Source organism: Tachypleus tridentatus, unplaced genomic scaffold (assembly GCF_004210375.1).
Source record: "Tachypleus tridentatus isolate NWPU-2018 unplaced genomic scaffold, ASM421037v1 Hic_cluster_2, whole genome shotgun sequence".
Taxonomy (NCBI): Eukaryota; Metazoa; Arthropoda; class Merostomata; order Xiphosura; family Limulidae; genus Tachypleus; species Tachypleus tridentatus.
Window position 1 is genome coordinate 27,674,224 of NW_027467782.1, and position 15,816 is coordinate 27,690,039.

At 32.0% G+C, this 15,816-nt stretch overlaps 1 protein-coding gene and 1 long non-coding RNA gene across 24 annotated transcripts in view; one reads left to right on the forward strand and one right to left on the reverse strand.

Annotated features, from left to right (window-relative positions):
• LOC143242999 (uncharacterized) overlaps nt 1–10,642 on the forward strand; it is a 70,681-nt gene extending 60,039 nt beyond the window's left edge. For 11 of the 12 annotated variants that reach the window (XR_013023616.1, XR_013023604.1, XR_013023606.1 and 8 more), the window contains one exon: nt 7,071–9,651. This is a non-coding gene — a long non-coding RNA (uncharacterized LOC143242999). Of the gene's footprint in view, nt 1–7,070; nt 9,751–9,860 lie in introns of those variants that run through there. The other variant, XR_013023608.1, reaches the window with a different exon arrangement.
• Nucleotides 1–15,816, reverse strand: part of LOC143242998 (dynein axonemal heavy chain 12-like) — a 115,135-nt gene that overhangs the window by 46,557 nt on the left and 52,762 nt on the right. For 4 of the 12 annotated variants that reach the window (XR_013023586.1, XR_013023585.1, XR_013023590.1 and 1 more), the window contains 2 exons: nt 9,047–9,148; nt 7,287–7,424 (listed from right to left, as the gene is read on the reverse strand). The exons of 2 other annotated variants lie outside the window; for them this stretch is intronic. Coding sequence is in view for 2 of the 10 variants with exons in the window: in XM_076486608.1 (XP_076342723.1) it covers nt 6,143–6,343; nt 9,047–9,097 (252 nt within the window). In the remaining 8 variants the exon portion in view is untranslated. 6 more of the 12 variants (XR_013023588.1, XR_013023587.1, XR_013023591.1 and 3 more) reach the window with 5 other exon arrangements.

The following is a 15,816-nucleotide window of genomic DNA, read 5'->3' on the forward strand; positions in this document are numbered from 1 at the left end:
TTAGGTTTTCTGGTTAGATTACACACGAACTGTTAAGTGATATGTTAATAATTATTGATAGGTTAATATGACACAATATAAAATACGGTATGTATATATATTATTCATATATATTATACTGCAACATATTCTTTACTGCCTAATGAAGGGAATCAGCCTAAAACATTGAAACCCTAGAAAAACAACAACAAGTGGAACAACACTCATTCAAGCAAATAAATCACAACACAATAGTCCTACCATCAGACTGTATACCATCACCTAATCATTCATTTGTTCACCTTTAGCTAAAAAAAGCATTTGTTTTAGTCTGCATTCTCACAAAATCTTCTATTTTCTTTGTGTTCTGGCTAATCGATTACTTAACATCACAATATGCTGTTGCTAATCAGTGGCAGGGCAAATAGGATTACAGACTGCATCTACAAAAATAGTGAGTGAAAGTTTCAAAAAAGTTATAATGTCATTTTATTGTTCATTTGTTTGGCCACATTTGGAGTAGTATTCAATTTTGGGCTCCTTACCTCATAAAGGACATTGAATTATTGGAAAGTGTTACTAGGATAGCACCTCTGATGTTCAAAGATCTTATTGAGCATATTTAAGATTGTAAAATGAATTCACACTGTTGGTGCATTTTCATATTTAAAAGTGAGAAAGATAAGACTAGGGAACTGATATTTTGTTCTCATAGTCACTTAACATTTTTGTGAACTAAAATGTATTTTCAGTAATAGTTACTGCCACTGACAATTTAGTCATTCTTTGCCATCGGCTTGTCCAAGCACTTTTAAGCACTAGTCTCACATGCTTCAGTCTTTTGTAATGCAGGTAAATGCCCCTGGTAACATCTAATTTGCAAATTTCTCCACCATTGTCAATGTGTCCTCTATCCTGGTACTATATATATAAGTATCTGACTTAGATAGTGTAATCACTTTATCAAGACTGACACTGGCTCTCAGTGGGGAAGCAGGGTAGAAGTCGGTGAAGATGAGTATTATTGAAAATACATTTTCCTGAATGGAAAATGTTAACTTCCAAAACATATTTACCATTAGCTGACAATATAGCAAGAATCCCACCCTCAGAAAGTAGAGGGAACTGTGTGAGCATGATCCATACAGAAAGTGTCTGCACTGAACAGTGGTGTATGAAGATAAAAGTGGTACACAAATGGGAGAACCACACTACATACAGAACAGGTATGCTCTTCACCCAAAACTTAGTTCCTATATCAAAGGTGGAATAGTACATGAGTAATTATTACAAGCCAATCTCAACCAGACAATCAAAGCTGCAACAACTCAGGGTTGGAATTAAGGGGCCTTGGTCCCTATATCCCACGTTGGCATTAATGGCTATAGGACTGCAATGTCATAGATATATATACTTTTGATTTAATCCCAACCTGTAACTGTAGAATGACGTGTTTTGCACCAACAAAACTACAACAAAAAAGTAAGCAACACTGAAGTGAACAAACTTTCACCTGAACTAGTCCAGGTGAAATCATCCAGTATGGAATTACAAATACTCATTCTCTCTCCCTAACCAAATGGATAATGAGTATTTGGCTTGCCCCAAGAATTATGTAGAGAATGTGGAACCTGTGCTCAATTAAGGACCTAAGGTCAGAGTATTTCACATTTGGAATTACGAGGAGAAAGTGGATTTCCTTCCATAGATAATAAAAAAACTGACATTGATAAAAAAAATGGTCTATGCACCCCCTCAACCAGATAGCTTCATGTCAACTATGAACTGAAATTATGAGTAGGCTCTCACAGAGATTGGTCCTACTCTAAATGACATATGAGAAAAACATCCAGGGACCAAAGTACGAGTGCCCCTAACTTTGCTCTCTTCTCTAACACTCTGGAGGAAAAGCCTCTGTCCAATACCACAGGGACACTGTGTATGGTAATGACTCCCTAGCTCCATTAGTAAAATCTGAGGGTAGGGAAATGCAAGATGGGAGTCCTGAGGAACTGTGCAATAGGTGGGCCAATTTCCCTAAATTTTTAAAGAAAAACCAACCCCGATTTATTCAATCCAATGACTGGCAGAATCACCTTTAGCTTTATTCAGGATAGTTCATGAATAGCAGTCCATGATAATATAGTAATATCATCTAGAAAGCACTTAGATGGTCTTATTGAACACATCATTTCTACAGATCCTGTCAAAATCAGTAGTAAGATTTACCAAATCAGCTGCTAGTGTTGAAATGGACTGAGAGAAGCACACTTGTCTTGGCAACACTCTTCACAAAGTAGAAACCAGTGAAATCAATATATAGGGGACCCTGGAAAATAAAGATACAAGAGTGTACAAATATACCCCCTTCCTCCTTATAATCCAGCAGATGTTAAAAACAGTCATGGGGTAAGGAAAAACTCCCAAGCATGTAAAGAACATGAGAGAAAAGCAGTGGAAGAAGTCTGAATATTGGCCTGTAAAAAGTTCACCACTGTATTAATGAAAGAGCCAGCAAAAAACATGTGCTGAATCTGTTGAGATGTAATTCAGAAGATACCTCAACTGTATGGACCAAAATATGCAAAATGGATACTTGGGAATCCACTTCTGAAGAAATTGGGAAATTCAAGAGAAACTGAAGGATCCCAATGGAAACACAGTCAAGAAGATTACCACAAAAGGAGAAAAAGTGAATCACAAAACACTTTCAGGTTTGATAGACCAAAACAAATTTTCAGTTTACAATCAATTGGAGTTGTGAGAAAGAGATGGTAAAAGAATTGCTGAGATAGATGTACCCCCTTTCCATACTTGCCACAGGCTTAGAAAGAAAAGTCCTATGGGGAGAAGAGAAAGTTTTACATATATGTCAATTACTCCAATTTATGACATCAAAACGTCAGCAGCCAAAAAACGAGAAATTCCATCAATAAGTGGAAAACCAAGGCAAGCAAACAGAAAAGGAGAAAACAAGGTTAATCTATCTCATTACATAATACAATATTAAAGCTTCCAGCCTGAACCAGAAATATCAAGAAGGAGAAGAAAATAAATACCTTCATCAACAAGATGGGAGTAGACTAAAAGAAGACAAGCAAAAGCCCCACACAAAATCACATACCTAAATGAGGAATAGAAAAAAAGGATTAGGATCCAAATCAGACTTCAAAAGTCAATATAGTGAAGAAAAATGTCAGAAAACAGAATCCATATTCTCTCCAGGATCAACAAAAAGACAACTTCAGAAGCCCTAAAATAAAACACCCCAGGACAAATGAAAGTCTCCATTTCTCAGTGGATAAAAAAATGGAAAACTGCATACCAAAGAAAAGAGATGCTATATAACAAAGGAGGAGTATGGAAAGGTGGATTAATTACCTTGCTGGCAACAGTAACATGGGAATTCATACCTGCAAATATCATGTCTTTTTTTTGTAATTATAATTATACTGAAATCCACAAGATGGTGTGAAAATTACATTCCACAATGGGGAAATAAGCAACACATTGTTGTCATTAGAATAAGTGATTAAATTATCTGAGTCAGGTACTTGTATACAGTACCAGGATAGAAAATGCATAGAAGAGGGAGGAGAAATTTGCAAATTAGATATTGCTAAGGGCATTTAAATGGGTTATAAAACAATATATGAAACCAATGATTAGATAGACAGAGCTGATGTCAAAGAATAGCTGTTTTGTCAGCTGATGGTTAGTATGTTTTGGAATAACAATTATTTCATTTAAATATTACACATATATGAACCTTAACAGCTAAGTATATTGCAAAATATACACAGAGAAAACTAAAACCAATCCCATCAATACCAAAAATATATAAAAGTATCAAATCTCAAGTGATGTTATGGTATTTGAGCTTTATATGCTGAACTGATGTAAATGTTTTGTTATTTATAACACATTCATATGTGCATTGTTTAAAACAACTAACAATTTTAATTTTTTGAAAAGTTTAATAGAAGTTTCAGACAATCTCTATTGTCTGTATTAAAATGACTGAAAATATTTCTTAGCCGTTACTTTTATCATATAATAGCTTAATAAAATGTAATCCAATCATTATATTCAACTTGTCTTGTTGCCACACAATGAAATTACGATCAAATAACTGAGAAAATATCATACACAATTCTATAAATAAAATAAAAACATTGAACATTATTCTTTTGAATTTAAGAGTAGATTTGTAGAAAAGGGTGTGACATGTCACATGTTGATATTTTCTATTTTATTTCAGTAGAGATAAAAATAATTTCAGATGTCATTTTTGTTTTCATTTCAAAAAATAAATAAAAGAAAAATGCAATTAGAATAAGTTAAAACAAATGATTGTGATTCTTGCAGTTAAAAAATGTCCAATATGCTCTTAGAAATCTTTCACACTTTTAACTTTTCCTGGGCAGACTGTAATCTGTATCTAACAAATATATGTACAACTCATGTAAGATTGTAAAATGTCAGGCCCATCTGAATAGGATGTAAATATGTGGTTTCTGTACATATCAGGTCATCCCTTAAGTCATGTCCAATTTTAGGTTCAGAAAAAAGAGAAAGGATTTCAAATGCTTTTACTGTTATTTCATCAACAATGTATGTTCCATTATTATTAATTATTTCCTGCCAATGATTCACAAGCTTCTGAATTCCACTTCTATAAAATCATTGGGATTTGAAGGAAAATAATGTAATAGAGAATAGTTTTGACATCTTCATGTGTTCTAAGCTGTTTTCCATTAAGAAAGTTCTGCAAACATCAAAATAAATTATAATCAGATGGGGCAAGGTCTAGAGAATAAAGAGAATGTGAAAGTTTTTCCCAGTCCAGCTCTTCAATCTTTTCAGATGTGATCCTTACATTATTCTGGTATAATACAACACCTTTACAAATGATAAAAGCAGGCCTCTTTTCTTTCAGTGTAACATTCAAGTGCTCTAACTGTTAACAATAGAAGTCTGGTGTAAATGCTACATTGAGTGGCAGCAACTCAAAGTGAATCACATCAACAATATCCCACCAAATGTTTAACAAGATTTTCCTATTTCGGGGTGTGCCTTAGCTATTTTATTTGTACTGAGCCATTGTCTGTAGTACTAAACATTTTTATAAAATATCCATTTTTCGTTTCCAGTCACTATTTTGCCCCCAAAAAAAGTAAGTTACATTCACAAGAGTGCAGAAAAGTACAAATAGCCACTCTTGCTCCAAGGTTGGCTTCTGTCAAATCATGATGGACCCATTTTCCAAGTTTTAACACCTCCTATAAACACCTTGAATGTTTTGGGTAGTTTCTGCTTCACTACTGCCTTTTTCAAACTCATAAAGCATTACATATTTAAAGTGGTCCCCAGACACATCCATCTTCATAAGTGTTTATTTGATTAATGATCTGAAAAAGTGGAGTTGGGTTAGTTTCTTTTATTTGTTTGAATATTTTTACACATGTCCTACTACATAATTAGTCACTAAAGCCTTCTACAAAGACAGAAATGATTATGCACTTTCTGTATTAAATTTTTGGACATTATTTATCAGATAACCTGGTATATGCTGCACCTCTTGCTATTTGTTATTTTCTTATACCTCTCTTGTTCCACACTAACCATTGCTGTTAAGCCACATCAGTGCACAAATAAAAAGCTAATAATGATGAAACACATTACAAGCATGGAATAGTGGTTGTGCTATTTATGTAAACCATACCCAACTTTAGATTTCATGGTGATATGCATTTTGTTATGAATAAGTTAACATTAACACACCAATAATAAAGAATAATGTAAACATGGTGGAGATGAGAAGAAAGAAAATCATATTTGCTGGTTTGTTGAGTGTTTACCCAAATTTGATAAATGATGCTGTAAAAATAGTAATGTATTGTATGAATAAATATGAGAATACAGGCTATAAAGCTTCAATTCTAAGATACAATGGACTAAGCAGAAATACCAATACTTGTGCAGCTGATTAACCACACATGAACTATCACAACTCACACACACACCAAACAACTGTAAGATTGATATTTCTTATGCTATGTTGTAATGCTTAATGTTTCTCTGAGAAATTAAAATATCAAAGTGTCTGATTCTAGAAACTAAAACATTCAAATTTCATGTGTGGACACTTTTATTCAAGTTTTTATAATGCAACATTTTCATTACTACCATTTTTACTATAATTGTGAGCATTCTCTTCTCTAAAATTTGGAACCTGAAGATCTCTTTGGTATTGTTTATATTGGGACGCCTGTCCTGTTATCTGTTCTAACCTCACAGCCAAGGAAGAAAGTAAGTCTGTAACTTTCTGTGGATCAGAGTTCACGTCCATAAGAAATGACTCCTAAAATACATACATTCCACAAAAATTATAATACTTCAAGAACTTATTTTGTCAGTAACTCTTACATTTCCAAAACTATCACACATACAAACATAAATCTATCTTTAGGCACCCAACACACACACTTCCACTCTTTCCCTTTGACACAGATAGAGATATTATGAAAATGATTGATATATAACATAAGAAACACCAAGAAGGTGTTTGATGATATTATAGCCATAATATTTCATTTTAAAACCTAATAATTAAAACAGACATTTTACATTAAAATCATCTTGAGTTCTACAACATATGACATGAAGAATGTGTGAATTTGAATGCCATATTCTGGGTTAATCAATAAAAAATTTTAAAAAGTGACATTTTTTGTTCATTGTAATAATAACATTTGTATCATCCAAAGCATGCTCATTAGACTAAGGACATATAACAGTATAAAAGCAGTCACATAACATGTAAGAGGAGAACAGCCCTTACTGTGATGGAAAGATGAATGTTTGTGCTTGATATCTGTTTAACTATGTATATTGTTTTAGTACTTTCTGTTTATCAAGCAAATAGAACTGACAAACCTCGAGAATATTTTTGATGTTTACCTTCACACAAGATAATACTAAGAGAATTGAAAAGACTTTCTGTACACATAATATTTACTTTTTGACTTGTCTTAGTAAGTAAAAAACATTTGTAAAAATTTATTTCTCCTGTTTTTTTTTTATTTCAGATATCCATGCAAAGCCACAAAATGATGATCTGCACTAACTATCTCTAATGTTTAAATTGAAAGACCAGAGAGAAAGCAGCTAGTCAACAGCATTCATTTCTAACCTTTGGGCTACACCAAAGTAATAGGAATTGACTGTCGCTTATGGTGCACCACTAGCCATACTGTGTAGAGCATGCACAAGTTTGTAACAATGCCTGACCCTTCTTATCTCAACATCTCTTTTTAACTCTTTCACCTTTTGCTTAAGTTCATCAATATCCTTAACAAGTTCAAATTTGTTATACATGTCTGTCTTTCTGATGATTCATGTTTGAGAGTTTTCTGCAAGTGACAGAGCAAACCACCTGAAGCCTATAAAAAAACATGAACAACATCCTAAGTTAGATTACAAACACACATCAGTCCTGAAATAACAAATCTTACTCTAAAGGATAACATATAGTTTTCAATGATGCTTTCTTTTATTTTTGATTGTTTCTTTTACTTACCATACAGATTGAGTATTCTTACATTGTAAAATAATTATTGCTCCAATGAGGCAGTCTCCTGTTACAGGACACAGCATTAAAATCAAGTAAATACGTTGGATATACAAGATTGTTTAGTTTAAGAGTTGTTATTTAACTAACTTAGTGATTTAACAATTAATGATTATTTAATTTTCATAAGAAAAGTGTTAAAAGCAATTATTTTAAAAGTGATGCCTTGTTTCCTTACTTTTGTGCTCTATTCCTACTTCCTAATTTTTTCCTTTGAATTTTTTTGACATTTATTTAGATAGAATTAGTTACTAATAAAACCCAACTCATATCTATAGTTGGATTAAAGTTCACAGTAAAACACAAAGAATAAGCAGAACAATGACCATGCCAACTTTTTTATGTTGCACCATGTCAAGAACCACCAAGTACTGAAATATTATTCATTCCTAATTTGTTCCCTTACTTTATTGGTGATCCCATTTCTACCTCCTAATATTTTTATTTGAAACTTTTTATATTTGTCTTGTAGCATTTTTTGTACTAAGTCTCAAGAGTGACTGGGCTCTAGGCCTATCCTTCTTGTAACTTTTTTCATTACTATCTCTCAACATTTCCGAGCTTTTGCTGTTATCTTTGATATAGTTTTTCTTCCATCTGGCTCAAGTGACATACTTCTTTTGGCTGGTTTGTTTGTTTAACATACTCAGCATTGCTCTTTCTAACCTTATTTCTATTCTCGCATGAATGCTCTCTTCACTGGGACAAAAACGTTTTAAGGTTATCAACATAAGATTTTCTCCTTTTCTTAAAGGCATATATTAGAAAATGCAGTTTCAATTATTATGTACAATTTCAGATGTCAAGAGATCACAGTCAGTTTGAAGACAAAGCAAACGTAAATTATACAAGTTATCCTTTTCTTTTCAGTCAAGAATACTCAAGCAAAGCTTTGTCAGAATTCAGAAATGGTGGTATGCATATTAATGTAAGAGACTCATGTATTAGGCTCCTACTTCTCTGATGGAATTGCTTCGTTCAACACAGATCCTTTAAGTCAGATGTAAATAAATTAAAACTTTATTTTCAAAAACTAGATCACAGTTAATGCTTGATGATAATCAAAACCAATATCACACAATTTTTTTTCATAAGTATTTCTGTTATAAATGAAAGATAATATTCTAACACCTCCATAAACATGAGACTTCAAAGTGCAGATTTTCTTTAGATATAGATCTAACAGTCTTTTATTAATTTATTCACATCCCAGTGGAAAATTGTAACAATTTCATTAAGATACTGACACAAAACTTCATAAAAATAAATACTGAGGTTAAGGTTAATCAGTATTTAACTGAATGTATCAGTATGGAGTCTTATCAAATTGCATACTTAGCTTAAAAGAAATGCATCAACTTAACTAATGTGCTAATACAGCGTTTTATAAAAGTACATATTGAGGTTTATAAGACAAATAATAATCAACCTTACTGAATATCCAGCAATATCCTCAGGTGGAACTGGTACACTGTATGAGTCCATTTAATCATACAACTCTCTCGTCACATTTATGCCTGCTTCCATATCTTCTATCTGTTACAATTTTAATTTCCAAAGCTTATTATTATTCTTACAGACAGAGTTTTAGATCGTGTATGTAATCATGGTGATGGTATAACAAATACTTTAAGTTACTTTTTATATATATAATAAATGTTTCTTTCAGCACAAAGACATAGAATGGGCTATCTGTTCAATGTTCGATTTCCCATAATAATATAGTATAAAATAAGTGAGATTTCCCACTAATTCATTTATTTGTATTGTGATGCATTTTGTAACTTAATTACATACATATGTGTAAATGGAATGTAGTAGTAGTAAAGTCAAATTAATGAACTAATATATACAATTTTAGTGAATTAATATATTGGACCACATCCAAAGTGCACCAAAGTTATATAAATTAAACTGAAAAATTTAAAAATAATACTGCTATTTTTTGTAACTATTATAATGCACCAGTTGCTTCCAAAAATTCTGTTAACCTTATTATAAACTAATATTGTGGGTGAACAATAAAATATTGTATATAACTATGTATTTGTAGATCAGCTTGTGTGTGTGTCATCTGATAACAGAATATCCTTCCTTTTATTCAGAGCATATGCTTTTCCAATTGTCACCAAACTATGGTAATTATTTTTCATTTTCAAATGCATTTTGAAACAAACTTATCTGCATAAGAAAGCCTCGAGTTGAGACGAGTGTTTTGTTTTTAAAATTCCTGTAATTATCTTTTCAGGTGGAAATAATAGCCTGGTTTGGTGTTTATATTATAAGAACCATTTCTAACACCAGGAGAAATGCTGGATGTGGTTTATCTATTGTTATACTGTTGATGCACAATATATTCACAGACCAAGCATTACAGTCTTGTCCTGTCACAGGTAGCTTGGCAAAAGACACAGGCTGCTCAGAAGAAATGGCAATATCTTTGTTTGAACCAGCAGTTGAGGCTATAGTTGATAAGTTACTCTATATGCAGGCATTGTAAATGTGGATTGCAATAATTTTATTATCTTGAAAACCTAAAGTGTGTGTATTTAAATTCAGATACAATTTACTATTGCTAATGCACCTCAGTGGCACTGCAGTATGTCTGTGAACTCACACTGCTAAAACTGGGTTTTGATACCCGTGGTGGGCAGAACAAAAATAGCCCAATGTGTAGCTTTGTGCTTAATTCTAAACAAAGAAATGGTTATTGTTAACTTTAACTTCAAAACTGGTTTGAAATATTTAATTTAGAATGTCCACGATTACAGTTTCTGATTTTCTCAACATTATGAAATAATTATTTGTGTGTCTGAACCAGCTTTACATTTTGAAAAAAAACTGCATTAATCAAAGGAAAATAACATGCCTGAAAGGATGATTCCAGTTCTCTAATAAAAGCCAGCAGAACAAAGTTAAGCAAATAAGGGTTGAAAACAGAAAACAAAGGAGCTCAAGGTGTCTACAAGTTCTGTAAACAAGGCTGTATTATTTATGAAACTTTTATAAAATTCATCTGAGAATAAAACTGAATACATTTTGGCTAATCATTATCTAATACTTATCATAGAATAAATGTTCACTACAACCTAATCCACATTCAGGCACAACCAAACTGATTACATCCATAACTACTTTACTGTAAATTTTGAAAAATTGGAATGAAACATTAACTGGAAAACAACTCATTTTATATCAAACAAAATTTTATAATTTCTTGCTGATGTGGCAAATTCTAGGTTTGATATTTTTCTGGCTAGATTTTTGGCAACAATATCTAAACATTATACAAATGGCACACTGATTTACAATATAATTACTGCCAGATTTTCTATTAATGTTCAGGGCATCCATTTTGAAATTCAAAGTTGATACCATTTGCAGCTATTTCAGACCACTTGCATGGAAATGAGAAATAACAATTAACATCGACATATATGTCACCACAATTTATGGATAAGAACCTGTTACACACATAATGAAATACTGATTTGTTAAGCTTTACTAACCAGACATGTCAAATATGACATCTGTTTAATGCATCCCTGAGAACACTGTGGTTTCATTGACAAGATTTGCTGCTCGCATTATTTCCATGTCAATAAAAGTTTTATCTATAGTAAAATGATTCTTACAGAATGTAGTATTTGTTGTTAAATTATTTAAAAATTGATTCAGTGATCAAGTAACGTTAGGCTTTCTTATAACAGATAATCTAAGGGTCATATCAAGTAATTCATGATGATGAGAAACCCACTTGAAGTAAAATGTATTCTCAAGACAGCTGGTATAGGTATTAACACTTTTGTTAAAATAAAGTACAGAATAATATTTCTAATGTAGTTGCAAACTCTCTTGTTATATAATAACATATAATAAAGACAGAGAAAAGTGTTAATATCAAGGTCTGATTGAAATGCCAGGGTGACAAAATTATAAGTAGTGTGACAGTGACTCAGATTTTAATGGCAATCACCACAAAAGAACCATAGAGGCTCATAAAATCAGTGTTCAAGTACTGTTTTAACTCTACTTCAAAGTGTTTTGATGACTGACAAGCTCTTAAACAGTCACGAGACCAGTGTAGTACAGCTGAAAATTGCATGTAATAATAATAAAGACATGGGAAAAGAACAGGCATTCATGACTGAGCTGGAATCCTTGAATATAGAAGCCCAATTTAAAGAACTCAATTAGCCTGCATTTGTCAACACAGATGACTGACAAAAGTTGAGTGAAAAAGGACTTGATGACTGCTACAACAAGAATATCTTAGTGAACAATGAATAATTTCACATGCATAAAAAACACTGTACTATAATAAACACAAGTTATTAAAATAAATGTATAATGGTAAACCTGTTACACCATCTAGGTTACTTGTGTTTAAATTTACATTTAAAGATCAATTATTATTTTTCACTACTAGTCACATCTAATTTGGGAATAGATTTAAGTGAAAACTTATTATTAACTGGGTGCCTTTTTCTCCCATGGTTTTGAAATTGATTTGATTTTATGTCCTTTGAGTTATAGGTTATTTGGATGGACTTCTATATTTCATACTGAAGGGTCTTTTATCTCTGGCTTTCCTTTATTGATTTTGCACCTTATTTTTTGTTTTATATTTTACATTAAAATTTCGTATATTTCTAGATTTATTACTTTTATTTACTTTGTAAATACTAAAAGTTCCTATGTTAGGTTCACTCGTTAGTATTGAATACTTTCTCTTAGTATGTTTACTTATGTGTCTTTTTGGCTACCCTTCATGACTTCCCAGATATCTTTCCTTCCTCCTCAGGATTGTATCTCATCCATTTGTTTTGTTGAGTTTGTTCAAATCCTCTATGCCAACTCAACTAGGATTTTACTCTCATTTATTTGTTTTATCCAAAAATATGGAATATTGGAAACTCATCAAAGATGTGTTTTGACTATATACCTATCTGGAGAAACCTCACTTCACCATGGAATTCTACCTTTCATTTTAGTGAGTTTTTTCCTCAGAACTTTGAATGACCAAGTTCAGTTTGTTGGCCACCTATCTTCACATCTCAGTTGCCTCATTGTGACATCCTTTTCTTTGGTTCATCCACAATAGTACTGTCTTACAGTTCTGGGCACTGCCATTTGGTCTTTCTTCAGCTCAGTTCATATTTTGCCAAGAAGTATGATCTTTTGCATGCCATTTTCACTAACTTAGCCTTCAGACTCACAATTACATGGTCAACTGGCTGCTACTACTGACTTTTGGGCCAAGTCAGCAACCCACATTCATTTATTTCTTCAAGAGTCCCCCAGTGCCACAACTGTATGTCTGCAGACTTATAACACTAGAAACTGGGTTTAATAACTGGTGGGCAAAGTACAGGTAGACAACTGTGTAGCTTTTTGCTTAACTTCAAGGCAAACAAACAAACTCCTTCAAGAAGCTGCTTGAGTTGGGGTTTTCATAAAGTTGGAGAAGTTCTTTACTACCTCCAGTAGAATGGGAAGTCAGGAAGGCTTTACCTTCTCTCTCTCTGTGTGAGAGGTTTTATCTCTTTCAGGAATCCTTTGGTCAAATGCACATGATTTTCCTTTACTGGATGCTTCTTGACCAGTAGGACTTCTCCCATAGTCTCATGGGTTTTATACACTTACCCTCTGACCAGATTCCTCTACACAGTAACTTCGTATATTTCAATTTATAAAATATACAATTTTCTATATATCAATATATAGAACAGTAATATAAATGCTTAAAGCTATATGAAGTGACAAAAACCCTATAACCCGAGCACTTTCAAAAGGTCACCCTTCAAATGTATTTTGGAAAATTATACATATTTTTGAAACTGTCAGTAGCAGTGCTGTTCTTGAAATAAATGTAAAACTATAAATGTGTTAACAGGGTAAGTCAGATTACCTAATGTAAACAGGTTCATAATAACTTCTAGTTTCAGATTTAACAGAAATACAAACTTTTAGTTCATTAAGACCTACTGTTTTAAAGTTTATCATTTTACTTTTGTTTTAATGTTTAGTCATGGATTACATATATATACAGAGACACATTCTGTCGCGGGTTTGTGCCCGCATCGTGCTAAACATGCTCGCCTCCCAGCCGTGGGGTGTATAATGTGACGGTCAATCCCACTATTCGTTGGTAAAAGAGTAGCCCAAGAGTTGGCGGTGGGTGGTGATGACTAGCTGCCTTCCCTCTAGTCTTACACTGCTAAATTAGGGACGGCTAGCACAGATAGCCCTCGTGTAGCTTTGTGCGAAATTCCAAAACAAACAAACAAACAAGCATGGAGGAAATGTTATTAAACAGTGAATTAAAAGTTTTACTGAATAAAATAACTACATTAAAACTACCCTCAGAATTAGTTTTAATTTTCTTTTGTCACCAGTTTTGTGTGTCTCTTAAACATTATATGTACACAACATTTTTTCCAGATTTAACTTAAAAAGAAGCTCACTAAGTATTTGACATAATTTTTTCGATTTACCTGGAACAAGACAGCTGCCACCTAGTGGACATTAATAAATACAATGGATTCTTATTGGGTCTCTTCCTTTAATTGTGAAATAAATTTATTTTAAATATTCACAAAGGTATGGTAATTCTGATGATAGCTGTATATGAATAAAAAAAATTCTGTGAAAAATTAGAAATCTCAATTGAAATTCATAAGAAATAAATAAAACAGCTAAAACTACAAAGGTAGATACACCTTAAGCCATGACACAACAACAGAAATTTTAAATGTATTGTTTCTGTTTAATAAGAAGTAGAAATACTAAAATAAAATCTCTTATAATCAAAGTTTGTTGCCATATTTTAGAGGCTTGCAGAAGAATAATGATACAAAAGTTATAAAGCAGACACTGAAATTAACACTTCCATAACTGGTTTTGTGTATTTACCATAAGCTTGTAACCACCATGTAACTATGAATGTATATGCACCATAACAATGATAGTACCTTATGTGATTTCAAAAACTTGGTATACAGTAAGCAAGTATTTTGCAAACAAACACAATTAAAATTTTCAGTTGAGAAATTTCATTAAAACTTTGTCCATAAATATAAGGAGTAAGATGGTGGGTGAATGGTGCAAATGTAAAGTGATTTTCATGTCAAAATAAAAATAATTTTCTTTACCTAAAACTTTTAAAACTTTATTTGCATAATCACTAAATTTTTCTAAATATATGTAACTTTTTTTTTTCAGAAAAACTTTGCAATGTTTTTCTTGTTTTATCTACCATAACATATACTGGGTTGGGGAACTTAAACTTACCTTGTTACCACCATATAAAATTATGAAATAAATATAAATTACCCTTTTTTCATTCTAGAATGATATAAAGTTATAACAAGATACTAGAACTGTTTATTTTAAATACCTTATAGCTTGTAACAGTACAGAGATGCTTATATTTTATTGTTTATTGTACCTTGAATGTTGTGTAACTAATAATTATACCACACAAGTTGTAAATCCCTGAACAGATATGCAATGAACATTAACATATCAAATTATATAAATATATGTTATATATACATGAGCTGCTCACAAACATACTCTGTTAAGAATTTCTTTCATTCTTTACTTTATCTTATAAGTTTCTATTTTTATATTTTACTTACTGTTATAATAATAAAGAAAAAACATTAAAAACATGCAATAAAGTACATGCCTTGGTCTTTTCTTCATTTTTTATTTTATCTGTCATAAAATGTTATATTTTTTTACATATTAATGGCATTGATACAACAATTAATGCAAATAATAACACAGAATAATGACACACAGAAAACACTGTCCTATAATTATCATAATTTTCTGGCTTTCTAACTGTATAATAATATCCTCAAAGAAATTCAGCTAAGCTCTACAATTTCAAACGACAAAACAGATAGTGCTGTGTAAAGAAAACAACAAGCTTCATCATTAGATAGATTAAAACTTTAGCTTTCTATTGGGTATCAATAATATTGTATGAAACCTTAAAGAGAACTATTGGTATTTGTGAAAGATGGAATGCGATAGGTGGGTCTGATTATCTAGTTTGTGGTTTGTAGGAAAATAACAATGGGAGATATAAAAAAGTATACTTTGTCTATATTATAATTAGAAGTCTATGTGGCATTTCTTATTTCTTGGAGGGGTGTTCAATAAATTAGAGAAGAGGAAGAACTTAGAGATCA